Source organism: Manis javanica, chromosome 10, assembly GCF_040802235.1.
Source record: "Manis javanica isolate MJ-LG chromosome 10, MJ_LKY, whole genome shotgun sequence".
NCBI classification, from domain to species: domain Eukaryota; kingdom Metazoa; phylum Chordata; class Mammalia; order Pholidota; family Manidae; genus Manis; species Manis javanica.
The window spans coordinates 84,022,237-84,038,260 of NC_133165.1; the positions used below are offsets into that span (position 1 = coordinate 84,022,237).

The 16,024-nt window shown below is 49.5% G+C and overlaps 1 protein-coding gene across 7 annotated transcripts in view; it reads left to right on the top strand.

The window, feature by feature from the left end:
- The window catches only part of SMUG1 (single-strand-selective monofunctional uracil-DNA glycosylase 1), a 68,970-nt gene that overhangs the window by 14,713 nt on the left and 38,233 nt on the right, over positions 1-16,024 (top strand). For 5 of the 7 annotated variants that reach the window (XM_017678636.3, XM_017678637.3, XM_017678638.3 and 2 more), the window contains one exon: positions 710-2,156. In XM_017678636.3, the coding sequence (XP_017534125.2) occupies positions 710-1,237 (528 nt within the window). In that variant the 3' untranslated portion in view covers positions 1,238-2,156. Of the gene's footprint in view, positions 1-709; positions 2,157-16,024 lie in introns of those variants that run through there. The other 2 variants (XM_073213447.1, XM_073213446.1) reach the window with 1 other exon arrangement.

Consider the following 16,024-nt stretch of genomic DNA (forward strand, 5'->3'; position numbering starts at 1 on the left):
GAGAGGGATCAGGACTACTGCTTCCTTGGGAGACTGGTTGACAGGATGGGCATGGAAGTGGTGTGGGGCATTCAGGCAACTGGGGTTCTGTTTTTTAGCTGAGGAGAGGTCCAGAACAGCCAGGCTGCAGGGCCTGCCTGCTTTCCTTTCAGACCTCAGGATGAATGACTGCCCCTCAGTGGGGAGGCTTGGCAGGTGGGGGAGGGGAAGAGGCTTCAGGGTAGGAGGCTCAATCGCTTTTATTGACCCCAACTGGGGGGATGAAAGGTGATCAATGATGATGGATGAAAATGACAACCTGAGGCTTGGGGCTGAGGGCATCCAGAGAGCAGTGGTCAGCCCTTGTCCTCATGCCTCCTGTAATCCTGGCTTCCTTTCTGTTCCGGACCATCTGCCTGTCTCCAGTAATACCCCACATACCCATTTGGTCGGGGCAGATATCCCCATGTCCTTCCTGTATGTGGTCCCAAAGTCTAGTGGGGTTAGAGGTAAAGAAATTCTTCTGGACCACAGTCACAGTTAAAAATTGGAGAAAGATGGATAGAATCAAGCCACAGGTCTGGGAATCCTTGTCTCAGGCCTTTGGATAGAGGTGCAAGAAGGACGTCCAGGCTAGATCCTCACACAGGGTAGAAGTGGGTCAGCTAGTCGAGAGCCCACGTATCATGCCTCCAGTTTGAAGCCCTCATGTCCCTCTCCATCCCCACAGGTGCCCTTTGGGGAAGTGAATATAGTCCGGGACTGGTTGGGCATTGGGGGGCCTGTGCTGACCCCATCTCAAGAGCACCCTAAGCGACCAGTGCTGGGACTGGAGTGCCCTCAGTCAGAGGTGAGCGGTGCCCGATTCTGGGGCTTTTTCCGGAATCTCTGTGGACAGCCTGAGGTCTTCTTCCGCCACTGTTTTGTCCACAACCTGTGTCCTCTGCTCTTCCTGGCTCCCAGTGGGCGCAACCTCACCCCTGCTGAGCTGCCTGCCAAACAGCGAGAACAGCTTCTTGGGGTCTGTGATTCAGCCCTCCGCCGGCAGGTGCAGTTGCTGGGGGTACGGCTGGTGGTGGGAGTGGGGCGGGTGGCAGAGCAGCGGGCACGGCGGGCTCTTGCTGGCCTGATGCCCGAGGTCCAGGTGGAGGGGCTCCTGCACCCCTCACCTCGTAGCCCACAGGCCAACAGGGGCTGGGAGGCACTGGCCAAGGAGCGACTGAATGAATTGGGGCTGCTGCCACTGCTAATGAAATGAGTACCCCTATGGTCTGGGGTAGGACACATTCAAGGCCCCTAAGTCATTCTTGGGCAAGCAAATGACTACATGCCTCCTGGACCAGAGCAACAAGAACCTCCTCGGCTCTCTGGTTGCTGGGACCCAGCACAGAAGTTCTGACACTACTCGTGCTTACCCTGCTGATTCTCACTTTCTTTACCTTCTTCACCTTCTGAGTGTTGTCTCATTGGTCCTGTGGTACCTTAACTCCACAGAGGACCAGCACCTGAAGATTGCTCTACCTCAGTTTCCTTGGGAGCCTCTGTCCAGCTGCAAGTGACCTAAACAATGACTTCTGAGGTTGTATTTGCTGTTTCAGAGAAAAGATTTTGCCAGATTCCCCCATCCTCATAGACCAGCTTCTGTCAAGCTGACTCCTTTCCTAACAGGGACCAGGACAAAGCATGGGATGTGGATGGTAAGAGTAAACTTAATGGGGGACTGAGGCTGGCTCAGAGAGAGAGAATTCAGTGTGAGATTAGGAAAGGCCAGAAGACCTGGATTTTCATCCCAGCTTTGAGACTTGTGAACTTTGTGACTTTGGACAACTTGATTAACTGCTTCAAGCCTCAGGATCCTTATCTATAATACAGGGACCCCTACCTCAAGGGGTTGGTGTGGAGATTCACTGAGATAACACTAGAAAGTGCTTTACTTAGTGCCTGGCACATAGGTGCTCATTACACCTCTTCTTGCTTTCTTGCCTCTGGGTTGGGGAGTCCCTGCACTACAGAGGAAGCTCCTCCACTCCAAAGGCTTTGCTGGGGGTGGGGAGGTCTGGGCCTCCCCCTGTGGCCTGGGTGAGGGGCAGATTCTTGCCCTGGCAGAGTTGGCCCTATGACTTTATGAAAAACCAAGCCTGTGATTTTTCAGTCTAAGCATTAAAAACTCCTAAACACTTCTGTGTTGGCTTATTTTTTTCTTTCAGTGTCAGGGGTAGAAGGTGGTAGTTTAGATTTTCCCCTCTTACCTCTTCACTGTTTGCAGAGGGTTCTCTTGCATAGTTGGATAGATGATACAAGCATAACTCTTAACTGCCTTATCTAAGCTGTAGGGTCTCTCTTGGGGGCCTGTCCAGTGGTTTGTTTGCTACTCAGGGCACAGTGGGGAACAGGTGGTAGGTGGATGGGAGCCTGGTCTGTCTGCTGAATGACTGCCAGGCATACCCCTTTAGTAAGGGCTGGGAAAGTGAATCAAGTTGGGAGCAGAGCAAGTCTTGGGAACAGAGCAAGTCTTGAGACCACCTTAATGAGAAACACTTGGTTGGAAACTATCATCTGGGACAAGTGATCTCTAGCTTTCAAAACTGATAAAATTTTTAGTGTAAGTGTCCCCTTCCCCCCATTGTATAATAAAGAATTTGGCCTTTATCCTTGGTTCTTGGGAGAGAGTTTCTAAATCCTTGGAATTTCCGATAGGAGTTTCTTTTGTTATTCATGGTGGTCCCCTCAGATCACACCTGAGTTTATGCTGAAATTTGACTTGTGGTTGGGGCTTTGAGCCAGGTGATAGCAGTTTGACCTCCAGGGAGGGGAGGGTGGCTGAGATTGAATTCAACCTTGAGGTCAATGATTTCAGTCAATTATGCTTACATAATGAAATCCTAATAAAAACTCGGGATACTGAGGCTTTGCTGAGCTTCCTGATTAGTGAATACATGGATGTGTGTTAATTCCATGGGGAAAGGAGTTGTGTGTGGGACTCTCCCAGATCATGCCTTATGTCTCTTTGCTTGGCTGGTCCTGGTGTATGTCTTTATAACAAATTTGTAATTTAAGTAGAACGCTTTGCTGAGTTTTGTGTCATCCTGGCAAATTATTGAACGTGAGGGAGTCATGGGTTCCCATGTTTTTGTAGCCAGTCAGTTGGAAGTACAGGTGGTCTGGGGACCCCCAAGCTTGCAGCTGGCACCCGAAGTGAGGGTAGTCTTGTTGGGGATTGTGCTCTTAAGATCGTGTAGTATGTGCTAATTCCAGGTAGTTAGCATCAGCACTGCATGACAGTTTTGTACTTCCCCATGCCTTAGACTCCTTTTCCTTTTTCTTCTGTCAGTGCAACAGTACTAAGTAGTTATTGCCCCATGTTGCAGAGAACTGGATTAGACACTGGGATAACTGCTCAGAAATAAAAGCCATTGTTTCCTTTTATGTTTAGCTGAGGTAGTCATGGAGTGCTCTCTGGAGGAGGTGGCATTTCAGGTGACCTTAGAGATGGGGACATTTCAGGGGCGCTTAGAAAAGAGCATCCTTATGTTCAAGGGGTGGCAAGTAGGTCAGTGTTGACTTGGCCTAGTTGGGAGGAAAAGCTGGAGAGGTAAGTTGGATCCAGCTTGTGAAAGGTCTTAATTGTTAAACTAATGCTTGAGAATTTGCAGTCCAGTGGGAGAAGTGCGGTGCACAAACACACACTTAGAACACCCAACAGATGGGGGATAAAGGGACAAGTCATATAGGAGGCAGTGTAGGTGCAATGGGGTCAGGAATAGGAAGGGAGGGGATTAGTGTATAGGGAAGATACCCTAGGGGAATAGTCGAATCTGGGTGAAGGCCTAGAACTGAGGGTAGATTTAGGAGGTGGTGGGGTAGGGTTGGGCAGTGTGCAGAAGCACCTGATCATTCTAGTGACCAGAATGATGGTGTCTTGCCCAGGCAAGTTCTCTGTGGATTCAATGTGACCAAAGAAAATGACAGCAAAACTTTCTTGGGGTGAAAAGGTTATACCCAATTTTATTTCCAGGTGGCAGGTCAGTCACTAAAATCCCCTTCACTCAGAGTGAGTATGTATGCAGCAAGCCGGTCTCTGCCTCTGGGCCCCTCTGTCCACACAGCTGTCCTCTGGGCCTCTCTGCACAGTCGTCCCACACAGCCATCCTTTCGGCCCGTCTGTCTGCACAGCTGTCCCGCACAGCCGTCCCGCACAGCCATTCTCTGGGCCTCTGTCCTCGGCGCTGCCACCACTCCAGCCTCTGCTCTCCTGCAGCCTTCCAGCCCTGCTACCATGTCACACCCAGAGCACTGGGCAGAGCTCTTTTTGTAGAGTCAACAGCCATGTATTCCCCACAGGTGTGCAGTGAGCTAGTCAACCATGGTCAGGTGAGAATCCTGGACACAGGAACTCTCATTTTATCCACAGTTGGCTTGAGCATTTAGGTGTCACTGCTGGATCTGACTCCTACTGGGCTTTTGCCTTCAGTTACTGGGGTGCATCTTGTCAGGGAGAGGCTGATGAGGGTCTTGGGCCTACCTATTCCCAGCTAGGGCTGCCATAACAAAAATACCACAGACTGGGTGGCTTAAACAACAGAAGTTTATTTTCTCACAGTTCTGGATACTAGAAATCCAAGATGTGGGTGTCAGAAGGTTTGGTTTCCGCTGAGGCCTCTCTCCTTGGCTTGCAGAGGGCTATCTTCTTTTTGTGTCCTCCTGTGGCCTGTTGTCTGTGTGCATCTCCCTGGCATCTCTTCTTTTACAAAAGTACATCAGACATACTGGATAAGGCCCTCCCCCCTTATGACTTCATTTACCCTTAATTACCTCTTTAAAGGCCTTACCATCTCTAAATGCAGTCATGTTGGGGATTATCTCATATGAATTTTGGTGGAAGGGGGCACAATTCAGTCCATAACAAGCACCTAAATTTATGTCACTGCTTTATCTGTTCCCCATGAATGTCAGCTTCTTAACAGAAGAGGGTTCTAAGGAGTAACTTTTCTCTTGTCTGAGCAGTATAGAGTGAGGTGGTGGCTTAGCTAGCTGATAGGACTTAATTCACAAACCTGGGCACCCACCCCCAATTCATTCTAGAACAGTTTCTTCAGCACAAATGACAGTGAATTTACAGTGTGGAAGCTCAGGTTTACTCCTAAGCCAAAAGGAGTGGAGACTTTAGCTGCTACCAAACAATATTGTGAGATGTGTTTTAAAGCTAAATTTAAGTAATTTGGGGTCATCTAGAATGTAGTCTGATACAGCAGCCAATAGCCACGTGTGGCTGCTTAATTACAATCATGTAAAATAAAAATTCAATTCCTCAATCACTAACCATATTTCAAGTGCTTAGTAACCACATGTGGCTAGTGGCCACCAATTGGATGGTACAGATACAGAACATTCCATCATTGCAGAAAGTTCTATTGGACAGCACTGATGTAGGGATCAGTGGCTTACAACCCGGACTGTGAATCAGGAATTATCTATGCAGGTTTAAAAAAGTAAGTGTCCCAGAAGGTCTGAAGTACAGGGAACAGTCTCTTGTATTTCTTTACCAAGTTATGAAACCCCACATCTGGCACAAAGTAGGTGTTAAGGACAAGTGTGCAAGTCATGCATTAAATCTGGTTTTGGAGGTCAGCCCCAAGGTGCCTACCCACTAACACGAGTGTCCCCAGAGTTGGTAGCTTTTGCTCAGTGATGGGAATTCAAATTCTGGTTCAGTGGAGTGGTGGGGTCTCAGAAGTTCCACCCCAGTATGTGTGCATGTACATGGGCACATACACACACAGTCAAGATAGAGACCAAGCTGTGCTTGGGGTGGGGTGCTTTTGAGACTCAGAAGGCTAGAGTGTCCTGGGGACAAAAGAGACTCTTCTTACTCTTTTTTTTTTTTCATTTACTGAAACATGACAGCTTAAAGGAAGATTGAGTACACAGTTCGATCATTGTGTGGACCTTCACTTCACTTTGTCAATTCAAATTCGTACTGATATCTGCTGTGTGTTATTCCCTACACTAGGCACCGTAGAGAGTGACAGGTGAATTAGATGGTTCTTTGCCCTCGTGTTGCTCACTGTCTGGTGCTGGGAGATGTAGGCATATAGTATAAATCACATGGCAAATGTGTTCTGAACAAGTCGAAACACAGCATTCTGGGCACACTGACTGAGGAAGTGATTAGCCTTCAGAGTGCCGGGCAGGCGGTGTTCAGGCCTGTGAGAGAGGGCGGCAACTAGAGAGTTCTCTCGGCACTTGCTCAAATCTTATTACTTCCTTGGAGTTGCTGTTTGGAAGAGGGGACCACCGTGCCAGATCTCCACGAATTTCTCAGCTCCAATAGCAAAGGGATAGGAAACAGGATGAAGGGGAGGGGCAGAGGGTGTGGTGTGGGGAGGGCGGGAATTGGCAGGAACCAAGGGTTGGGTATGGCTCAATGGCTCAGTAAGGAGTGGGGCTTCTTTGATCTCTTGTTCTGTGAACCTCTGGGATAGAAAACTGCAGCAGGTTGTGTTAGGGGGTGTCCAAGCACTGGAGCAAAAATGACCAGAAACCCAACCTGGGCATAGCTGGGCAGAGATGGGTGGAATGGAGAGTGACAACAGAGATTGTGGCCCAGCCCAGATTAAGTCCCAACTAATCAAGTATTCTTGTTTAGGAAGATGTAGGCCAGCTGTTTATTTTTTCCTAAGGCCTCAAAGAAGGAAGTAATTTCATTTGGAGCATGAGACATTGAGGTTAGACACATGGATAAACTTTCCAGCTATGACCATCAGGTGATACAAAAATGAATTGCTCTGGGGGAAGCTGAATTGCTTTCTTCTTCAGAGGCTTTAATGCCAGCCTGGCCCAGTCAAGGTTGAATTATAATGTATTTGGGGAAACTTTCTCTCCCTCCCATTTTGATACTCATTCTGTCAAAAACAAAACAAAACAAAAAATGAAACTGTAATAGAATTTTCCCACATATTTTCTTGCCCATTCTTCTGCCCCTACATGCCTCTCAAGGATCTCAGCCTGATGTCAGTCGCTGCTTGCAGGAGTGGTGAGAGCCCAGAATGGTCCTCCAGGGTAGCCTGTGCCAAGCTGGGTTGCCATTTCCATTTTCATTAATTGAAGCAGCTTGACCCTGATCATTTCAAGCCAGCAATTTCCTGTCTGCTGGATGGGAGTGTGTGGAGGACATGTCTCAGCAGGTCATTCTGTCCTTCCATCCACCTTGATGGTGCTAACTCCTAGGGCAGGCTGCAAAATTGCAGATGATATGGGAGAAGCCCAGTCTCACCTCAAACTTTGTCTTCTTAGGAAGGTCTCCTTAGTCTCTACCCTGCAGCCTACCTGTTGTAATTTTAGCCCAGTTTTGTTTGTTTCTTTGTTCAGTTTTAAGAAACTTGATGACTGATATAGTTGCTTCTCAGAACCTATCAGACCCCCTACTTTCTGCTTTGGATTGGGAGAACAGGATGGCTTTGAAGGAGGGGTTTGCCTTCCAACCCTGAAAGGCACACAGTTGAGCGGCTGGAGTGTGCTGTTCTTGCTCTGAGTGTGAGAGTGTGTAGATGTTTGGCTTCTTACCTGGCTTTGAGGAAGGTTTATGAGTCACCCTGTGAGGTCCCTGATGAGCACGATTTCCTTCCTGTGTGTGGCAGTGCGACTTTGTAGGACCCATTCCAAGGGGTAGGGTGATGTGTTCCCTCTGGAGTGCGGATCTCCAGTGCATTACATGCATTTATGTACTTCTGTAAGGTCCATGGGAATCTTTCTTGTGCAGTTTTTAAAGCTTCCAGATGGACAGTTGTGTAATTTAGTGTGACCCATTTTTGCTGCTGCTGCTGTTGTGTGTGTGTGCCTGCGTTTCCATGTATCTTCGGGAGTCTTGTGTCTTTCTGAGTGTCCTCTGGCTCCGTTTGGGCGGGGAAACAGGAGAAAGAGCCCAGACACGAAGGGGAGCTGTCGGGGTGGGGGAGCACGTCGGGAGGGGGTGCGCTGCAATCTGTGACTTGGAAAACAGATTTGCGGAGGAGGCGAGCAGCCTGGGCGTGCGGGGCGGGGGCGGGGGGCCGCTCTGGCCCCCAGCTCCTCCGCAATCCAATTAAATAACATTTAAATGCATAACCAGCCCGCGCGGCGATGAGGCTGGAGATTGGAGCGGGCGCGGCGGCGGGCTGCGCGGGCGGCGTTTTGTGGAGCTCAGCGATTCTGGCGGCAATTTCCCTGCTCGGCGCGGCTTTTACGAGCCGGCTCCCGGCGCCCGCCCCGCCCCGCTGCGCCCGCCCGCGCCGCCTCCACCCCGCTGCCCCCGCGCTTGCTTTGCAGCCGTCTGTCGGGCGGCGCGCCTGTGGCCCAGCGCTTCGGTCTGTCTTCCGGCTCTCGCGCCCCAGCTCTGTCTGGGGAGTCTCTGTCCCCCTCCCTCTCTGGCTGGCTGCCCCTTCCTCTCCGTCTTCCGGTCTGTCCCTGACTTCCTCTCAGTTCGTCCGTCCGTCCGTCTGCCTGTGTTGTGGCTCCTGTCTCTGGCTCATGCCATCTGTTGGCTTTTGCTTCTTTCCCTGTTTCTGCCTCTGACTTGGCCCCCTTTTCTGGCGGGCCCTCACTGCTTCACTTTAGGTCACCAGCTCATCACACCTAAGGCTTCTCTTGGCTTCACTTTCCTTGTCTGTCTGAGCTGTGCATCCTCCCACCCCAAACCTTTCCCTTCAGGTCTACTTGCCTTTCCCCCTCCACTGGCCTACCCCCAGTATGTGCCAGTGGGGTCTGAAGATTGGGGGCAGCCAGGAAGGGCCGGAAAGGAAGAGAAGCTCTAGTTAAGGAGAGGGGTAGCCATGGTGGACAGGATGGCCCAGGCTCAGCTGGACCAAGGTGGAAATAAATGTGTCCTGAGAGCATGACTGGAAGAGACCCCTTCCTCCCTACTCCTTGAGGAGCTGGGTGAGAGGGCGGTCACATTCAGCCTCAGGGGAGTGAGGTGATTCCTTTGCAAGAGGTCCCAGAAAGCCCTAGAGGGACGCCATTCCATTAGCGCTTAGCTCTTCTGGGGAGCCAGAGTGGGGCAAGTGCCACCCAAGGAGGGGGACTGAGAGAGTAAGCCTGGGTGCTTTGTTTCTGGTGTCCTTGCTCTTCGCTCCCTTTCTTACTCCTGCTCAGACCCCTCAACATGTGGAGCCTGCCATTTACCAGATGCTGGGTGCCCATGCATGTTTTGGGAAGAGCATTACAGATAAAGAGAACAGCAAGGGCAAAGGCCCTCATGGGAGCGAGTCTGAGTGTTGGAGGAACAGTGATGTAATGAGGCTGATGTGGCTGGAGCAGAGGGATTAGGGGAAGAACAAGTGGAAGGCCTGAGAGGTGATGGGGTCCAGTCATGCAGGGACTACAAGTCACAGTGAGGTGCTAGCTTCCACTCAGTAAGATGTGGGGACTCGCTGGAGGTTTTGAGCAGGGAGTGATGATCTGCTTTGTATTTTTACAGAAAATTCTTACTGCCCTATTGAGACTAGATTGAGAAAACAAGGGCAAAAGCAGGCAGACCAGTTATTGCTGTACTAGCTAAAATGTGGTGGCCTGGACAAAGGAGATATAGTGGAGGTGGTGACAAGTAGTCAGGTTCTGGAATATTCTGCAGAGAGGGCCAAGGATTTGCTGATAGGCCAGATGGAAGGTGTGAGAGAAAGAGTAGAGGCAGGATGACACCAAGGGATTTGGCCTGAGTGACCAAACCATGGTGTCACCATCAATGGGTGCAGGAAACACTGCAGGAGGAGCTGGTCTGGGGAGGAGTCAGTTTTGGACATGTTAGGTTCGAGATGCCTGTTAACCATCGAGTAGAGGGCAGATGGATACACAGATCTAGTGGTACACGAGCTTGGTGGCGATTCCAGGCTGGAGATATAAATTTGGAAGTCATCAGTGACACTGAGATCCCCTAAGGAGGGAGTGCAGAAAAAAAATAAAGGACATTCAATAACCGAGCCCAGGTATTTCAATATTTGCAAGTTGTAGAGTTGTAAAAAATCCCTAAGATCCTGAGACATCTCAGCAAGGAAGATTTGGGAATGTATGTGGGGAGCTGTTGGCTTGATCATTCTTCATCCGCTGCCATCCTAGTGGGCTGACTCTTACTGGCCTGTATCTAGAGGGTCCCATCCTACTCACTGGGCCTTAGTTGCCTTCCTCTCCAAACTCTGCATACCAGCCCAACTGCCCACTTCATGCCAGCCCTGCTCAAGGACCAACAGGGGCTCGTGAAGCTTAGCATTCTGATCGTAGAGCCAGGGAAAGAGAACTAAGGTGAGAAAGGACCTGAAGATCTTGGTTTGCCTTTATTGCTTTGCCAGTAGGGAAACTGAGGCCCTGGGAAACAGTGGTTCATCCAAGTTCCCTCTGCCAGTAGGTGGTCAGGCCTCCAAGACAGTTGAGTGTTCTTTATACCACCCCACTCTGCCTTTTGGATAACTTTTCAACAAGCAACAACTGTTTACTGAGTACTTGATTATCCCTGCCATGTGCAGAGTAGCACTGGAGACCTTCACGGGGTCAAATGGAAACAGATGATGCAATTCTTGCCCTCAAGAAGCTTGAACTAAGAGCCACTGAATAATTTTTCCATTTTTTCCCCATCTCTTGTTTTCATTCCTCATGACTTCCCAACATGGACTATCTTTTTCCCTAGTTAATGCCTTAGGTCTTTCCTTCCCTCCATATTTTGCTCCAACTCCTTATTCCAGAACCTTCCCTCAGATAACCTCAGATTACCTTATTCTGCCAAGTAGCTCAGGCCCCAGACCCAAGGGTCAGACATCTTCTCTGTCTCCCACATCTCTCCTACCCAATCCATATGCAGGTTCCATCGGCCTTTTCCAAATGTATCCCACATCTGACCACACCTCACAGTCTCCCTGTGCAACCCTAGCCAAGGCATCGTTTGTCACTGGCACTGCTGACAATGACAGCCCCCTGACAGGCCTCGCCCGCCTGTTCCCCAATGGGCATTCTCCAAAAGCAGTCGCTTTGGCTCCTGAGTCTATGTGCTTCAACTATTCCTGTGCCTTCAAACCAGTCCTCCTGCCTGGCTCACTTTTCCCCCAGGTGTGACCTTCTCCCCTTTCAGCCCTAGGGTGCAGGGTACTAGAAGGGCTGTCCTCCATTCATGGAGGCACTGAGGACTCCTGTTGTGGAAGGCTTTCTGCCTGGAGTTGGAACGGGGGATATTGTGCTTTCCCGGAGGGGGGCACTCATCCAGGAGGTCAAGAAGTGAGATAGAATGTGTCTCTGAAGTGACCAGAGCATGTCAGGGAGCCTCGCTTTCCCGCATTTCCATCTTCTCTGTTTATTCCTAGTCAGCATTCTCCCTTGTTCTTAGCTTTCTTCCCTCTGTCTCACTGATTGATTCTCTGACTTTGTTTTGTGTGTGTGTGTGTGTGTGTGTGTGTGATTTGGAGGAACCCCCCACCAGCCTCAGGGTCTTGAGAGAGCCAGTGGAATGCACCCCTGTTCATGACCCAAACCTCTCTTCTAACTCTGGGAAGCTGGGCTGGGCCAACCACATGGGGAATATTGATCTCCTCCTCTTCAGTCTTGGTACCTGGTCTGAATCCTTCACCATTTTATCCCCAATCCTAGCACAACACTTTGCACCCAGTAGGTGCTTATTGAATGTTTATTGGAAGGATGAGTGAATGCATGTCTTAGGCATTCAGCTTCCCTGTTGGGCCCCTGGCTAGCCTTTCTGGTTCTTTACACTAGCGCTTTCAAACTTAAATGTGTATGTGAACCACCTGGGGATCTTGTTAAGCTGGAGAATTGGATTGGCTAGGTCTGTGCTAGGGCCTGAGAGTTTGCTTTTCTAGCACGTTTCCAGGGATGCTGATGCTGCTGGTTGTCAGATCACGTTTTAGGCAGCAAGGCTTTAAGGGAAGTGTCTCTCAGGTAAAAGGAACTCCCTGCCTAAAATTGAAAAAGATGAAGACTGTGAGACACTGAGGGGTAGAGCTGAGGAGCCAAAGGAAGAAAGGAAACCCACCACTACTTGTTTAACAGTCCCCAGAACCCCTCAGAAGTACCCATCCCAATGGTCTCAGGAAGACAGAAGCACCTGCCGCATCTTCAGCAGCAGCCTGTGTCTCCCCAAGGCCCCACCCGCTGGGGGAATGGGGCTCTGGAAACATCTGCCACTTCATGTCCCTGATTGGCCCCCTTACTTCTGAGAAGCTATGAGTCACAGGGAAGAAAGCTTGGCAGACAACAGGCTTGAGGCTTTCATTCAACTCCATGACCATTACCCAGACTATCTCTGAGCACCAGGCCCGCAGGTGAATAAGAGCCAGGAGGCCTATCTAGTGGGGAGGGAGACAACTTGCATGAGTGAAAGAAGTTAGGATTTGAATTTGACCTTGGAGGAGCAAGGGGAGAGCTGCGATGAGCATAAGGGAGCCATTCCAGGCAGAACAGGCTAGAAGCAGGATGGTTCAGGGCATGTTCCTTGAACTGTAAGGGGGCCAGCAACTGGGGAGAGGGGGAATGATGGAGGAAGGAGAAATTGTAGGAGCTCAGTATGGGTCTGTTTAAGGAGGACTCTAAATGCCCATTTGAGGAATCAGTACTTGGGTAAAAATGCAGGCTTATTTTGCATGCATTTGGGAACTAGGGAAGGGAGTCCATGAGGAAACAGTGTATTGGCAGAGGTGCTGCTAGGCCCGCCTTGTCCTGCATTGGTTTAGCTGCCTGCGTAGGAGGGGCCCTTCTCCATGAGTGTTCTCGGTAGCCTGTACTGGCTGGGGGCTTGGTCAGGCTTCAGAGGGTGGAGCCTGGGTTCGGGAGGAGCTGGGGTGGGGCTTTTTTCTCTCCCACTGAGCGAAGTGTTAATGTAGGAAAGAGCTAATTTTGTTATGTGGGAAGTTTTGTGAATTTCTGCCATAGCTCCAGGTTCTTTTACCCAGGAGCCCCTGATGAGGACAACTGTGTTTCGGACAAAGAGGAGGGGGGTGGAAATAAGGTCAGTTTTTCATGTTGCTGAGCAGGAATGTGCTGGTGAATGTTTGGACCCAACGACCTGGCCAGGATTGTGCTTCCATCTTTGGCCCCACTAGCCACTCAAATCCCCCTTAAAGGGTTTCAAGATCTTGGAGTGGGTGCCTTTGGGCATCTCACCAGTGCCAGGCCAGGAGTCAGCCTTCCAAAGAACCAGAATTTAACATATATTATTTCACATACAGACATATATGGGTGTAGATCCTTTTTTGCCTGCTGCTGGAGAAGGGGCAGTATTTTTGTGATTGTGGGAGGGAACCCCCTCTGCAAATCTGGGGTTCTTCCTGGCAGGGAACCATGTCTTTCCTCCTTCTGTCCCTGTCCTCTGTCGCTCTCTTACTTGTACTTGTTACTTCTGCAGGCAGGCTGGAAATTGGGCCAACTGGGAGGGCAGATTTTGTTTCTGTGGGAGAACATAGGATATTATTTTCATCTGATTTATTCTGACTCCAGATTATCCCTATGCTGATGTGCTAACAGCAAAAGAGGCCAGGAGTAGCCATCACCAGCATCACATGGAAGATGGGTAGATTGACAGGCAGGTAGGGACTTGTCTCAATTAGGCTATTCAGGAGCAGGAGGGAGGCTGAGAGGGCTTGGGGGCAGAGCACTGGTCCAGGTGCTATCAACACACCTCAGCCTCCATCTCTCAGCCCCGGGACGACTGTATGGGTCCTTCCCCATGTCCCATGGCCTCTGACTTTTACATTCCTCACTCTCTCCAGCTCTTTCAGCACTGAGTCCTGCCAGTTCTTCAATAGCAAGTACACCCAGCACATCTCGGGCAAGATCTCCTCCACTTGTAGAGTGAAAAAAGAAGCCTGTGCCCTTGGAGTTGGCATATCTTTGATGTGTGGTATGGAGTGGGTGCTCAGTACATGACCAATGAATAAGTTAAGGAACTTCTGATGTTGGTGAAGAGGATTTTTAGCTATTGCCTGGTTTCATTTATTTTCAGTGTTAGAAAGCTAAGGGCTGAGATTTGGGTTCCTCTGCAGGAACTGTCCATCCATAGGTGTCTTTTGCGGGACATTTTTCTCTTCTCTACTTGTTTATCTGTTCTTACTCTTTCAATGGGTGTTTTAATGGTTCTGTTATATCTGTGTCTTATATGGTCGATCATCTCAGATCTTTTGGCAAAGAAGATGTGGAAAAACAGGATCTCTGAAGATATTGCCATGATTTGCTCCAGGCACTGTATGATTTCTTTTTGATTGCTACCTGTCAGCTAGCCCTCCAGTGAAGGGGCTGCTGATCATATGTGATCACACCAGGTCCTGCTGGTCCCTGGGGAGAGTGCCTGGAAAGTGAACACAAAGCTGATTTGAAGTTTGGTGAGGCAGCATGATTGGAAGAGGGGAATCAAGGGATGATGAGTGGAGATAAGAGACTAGAAAGAGGGCCAAGCAAAGACAGGAGAGATCAGAGATGGGGCAAAGGTGGGGGAGCCTAGGATCTAGGTCTTAACTTGTCCTCTGTAAAATGGGGATAATAGGGTTATTGTCAGGAATAAGAGAGTCACCACATGTGGAGTGCTTAACGGGTAGTAAACATTATAGATTGGTTGATGAGAATGGTAATACTAAATGGGGGTAATATTACCTACATCACAGGGCTGTTGTGAGACTCAGGGTTTGTAAAGCATATTGTACACTGCACAGTGCACATGCTGTAGCTGCTATTGCTTTGGGGACCGTGTCCTTCCTCCTCTTCTCACCTCCTGGTGAGCGGAGTCCAAGCCCCTCACCCTCCCTGCTGCCTCATCTGCCTTGGGGCAAAGGGCTGAGAAGGTAGAGGCTGGCAGGATGGGTGCAGGAGGGAGACCAGAGGGAAGCCAAGCTGCAAATGAAAGCCAGGAGGGGGCCATGCAGCGGTGCTTGGAATCATGTTTGCATAACATGCTGCACCAGCTCTGGCTTGCTGTTTTTTCCAGATAGGACTCTTTCTCCTTTGTCTCTCAGCCTGTACTCTGGTGTCTTCTCTTTCTTCTCTTCTAGTCACTCTCCTCATTTCACTTGCCCCTCAAAACTTCCAAAGCCCCCTTCAGCCCCTCCACTTCTCTGACTCCTGATGTTAGTCCCCTGTGTTCATTTTCCTCCTGATCTCCTCTGTCCCGTCTGCCACCTGTTCCTCTCCCTGTAGGGCTCTCCTCTCTCTCCCTCCATCTCCCCCCAGCTCTCTCTTATACCTCATCTCTGTGTTATTCCCTTTTCTTTCTTTCTTTCTTTCTGCCTCCAAGTCTACCATCTTTATCTGCCTGCTTCTGTCTTTCTCTTCCACTTTCTAGCTCCCTTTTTCCTTCTAACCCCTTGGCCCCCTGCCCCCAGTCTTCACCCTTGCTCTCCCTTTCTCTGTCAGTTTCACTGCTTGGATTTAGGATCCACTGGGCAGCCCTCATTCACTTGATGACATAATAGTACAGGCATACCTCAGAGATATTGCTGGTTCCATTCTGGACCACCTCAATGAGTACCTCAATAAAGGGAGTCAAATGAATTTTTTGGTTTCCCATGCATACAAAAGTTGTTTACACTATACCATAGTCTGTTAAATGTGCAGTAGCATTATGTCCAAAAATATGTATAATTCAAAAAATCTATCATCTGAGCTCTCAGTGAGTTGTAATCTTTTTGCTGGTAGAGGGTCTTGCCTCAGTGTTGATGGCTCTGATCAGGGTGGTAGGAGCTGAAGGTCGGGGTTGCTGTGGCAGTTTCTTAAAATAAGACAATGAACTTTGATCCACCAACTGACTCCTCCCTTCACGTGAACACTTAGAGGCCATTGTAGGGTTATTAACTGGCCTAGTTTCAATGTCATGTTTCAGGGAATAGGGAGGCCCTAGGAGAGGGAGGGAGATGGGGAAGGGCCAGGCCACGGAGCAGTCAGAGCACACACACAAGGTTCATCAATTAAGTTTGTTGTCATACATGGACATGCTGTGTGGTGCCATAAAGCAATTTTAATAATAATATCAAAGATCACTGATCACTGGTCTCTGTAACAAATATAATAATAATGAAACATTTGAAATATT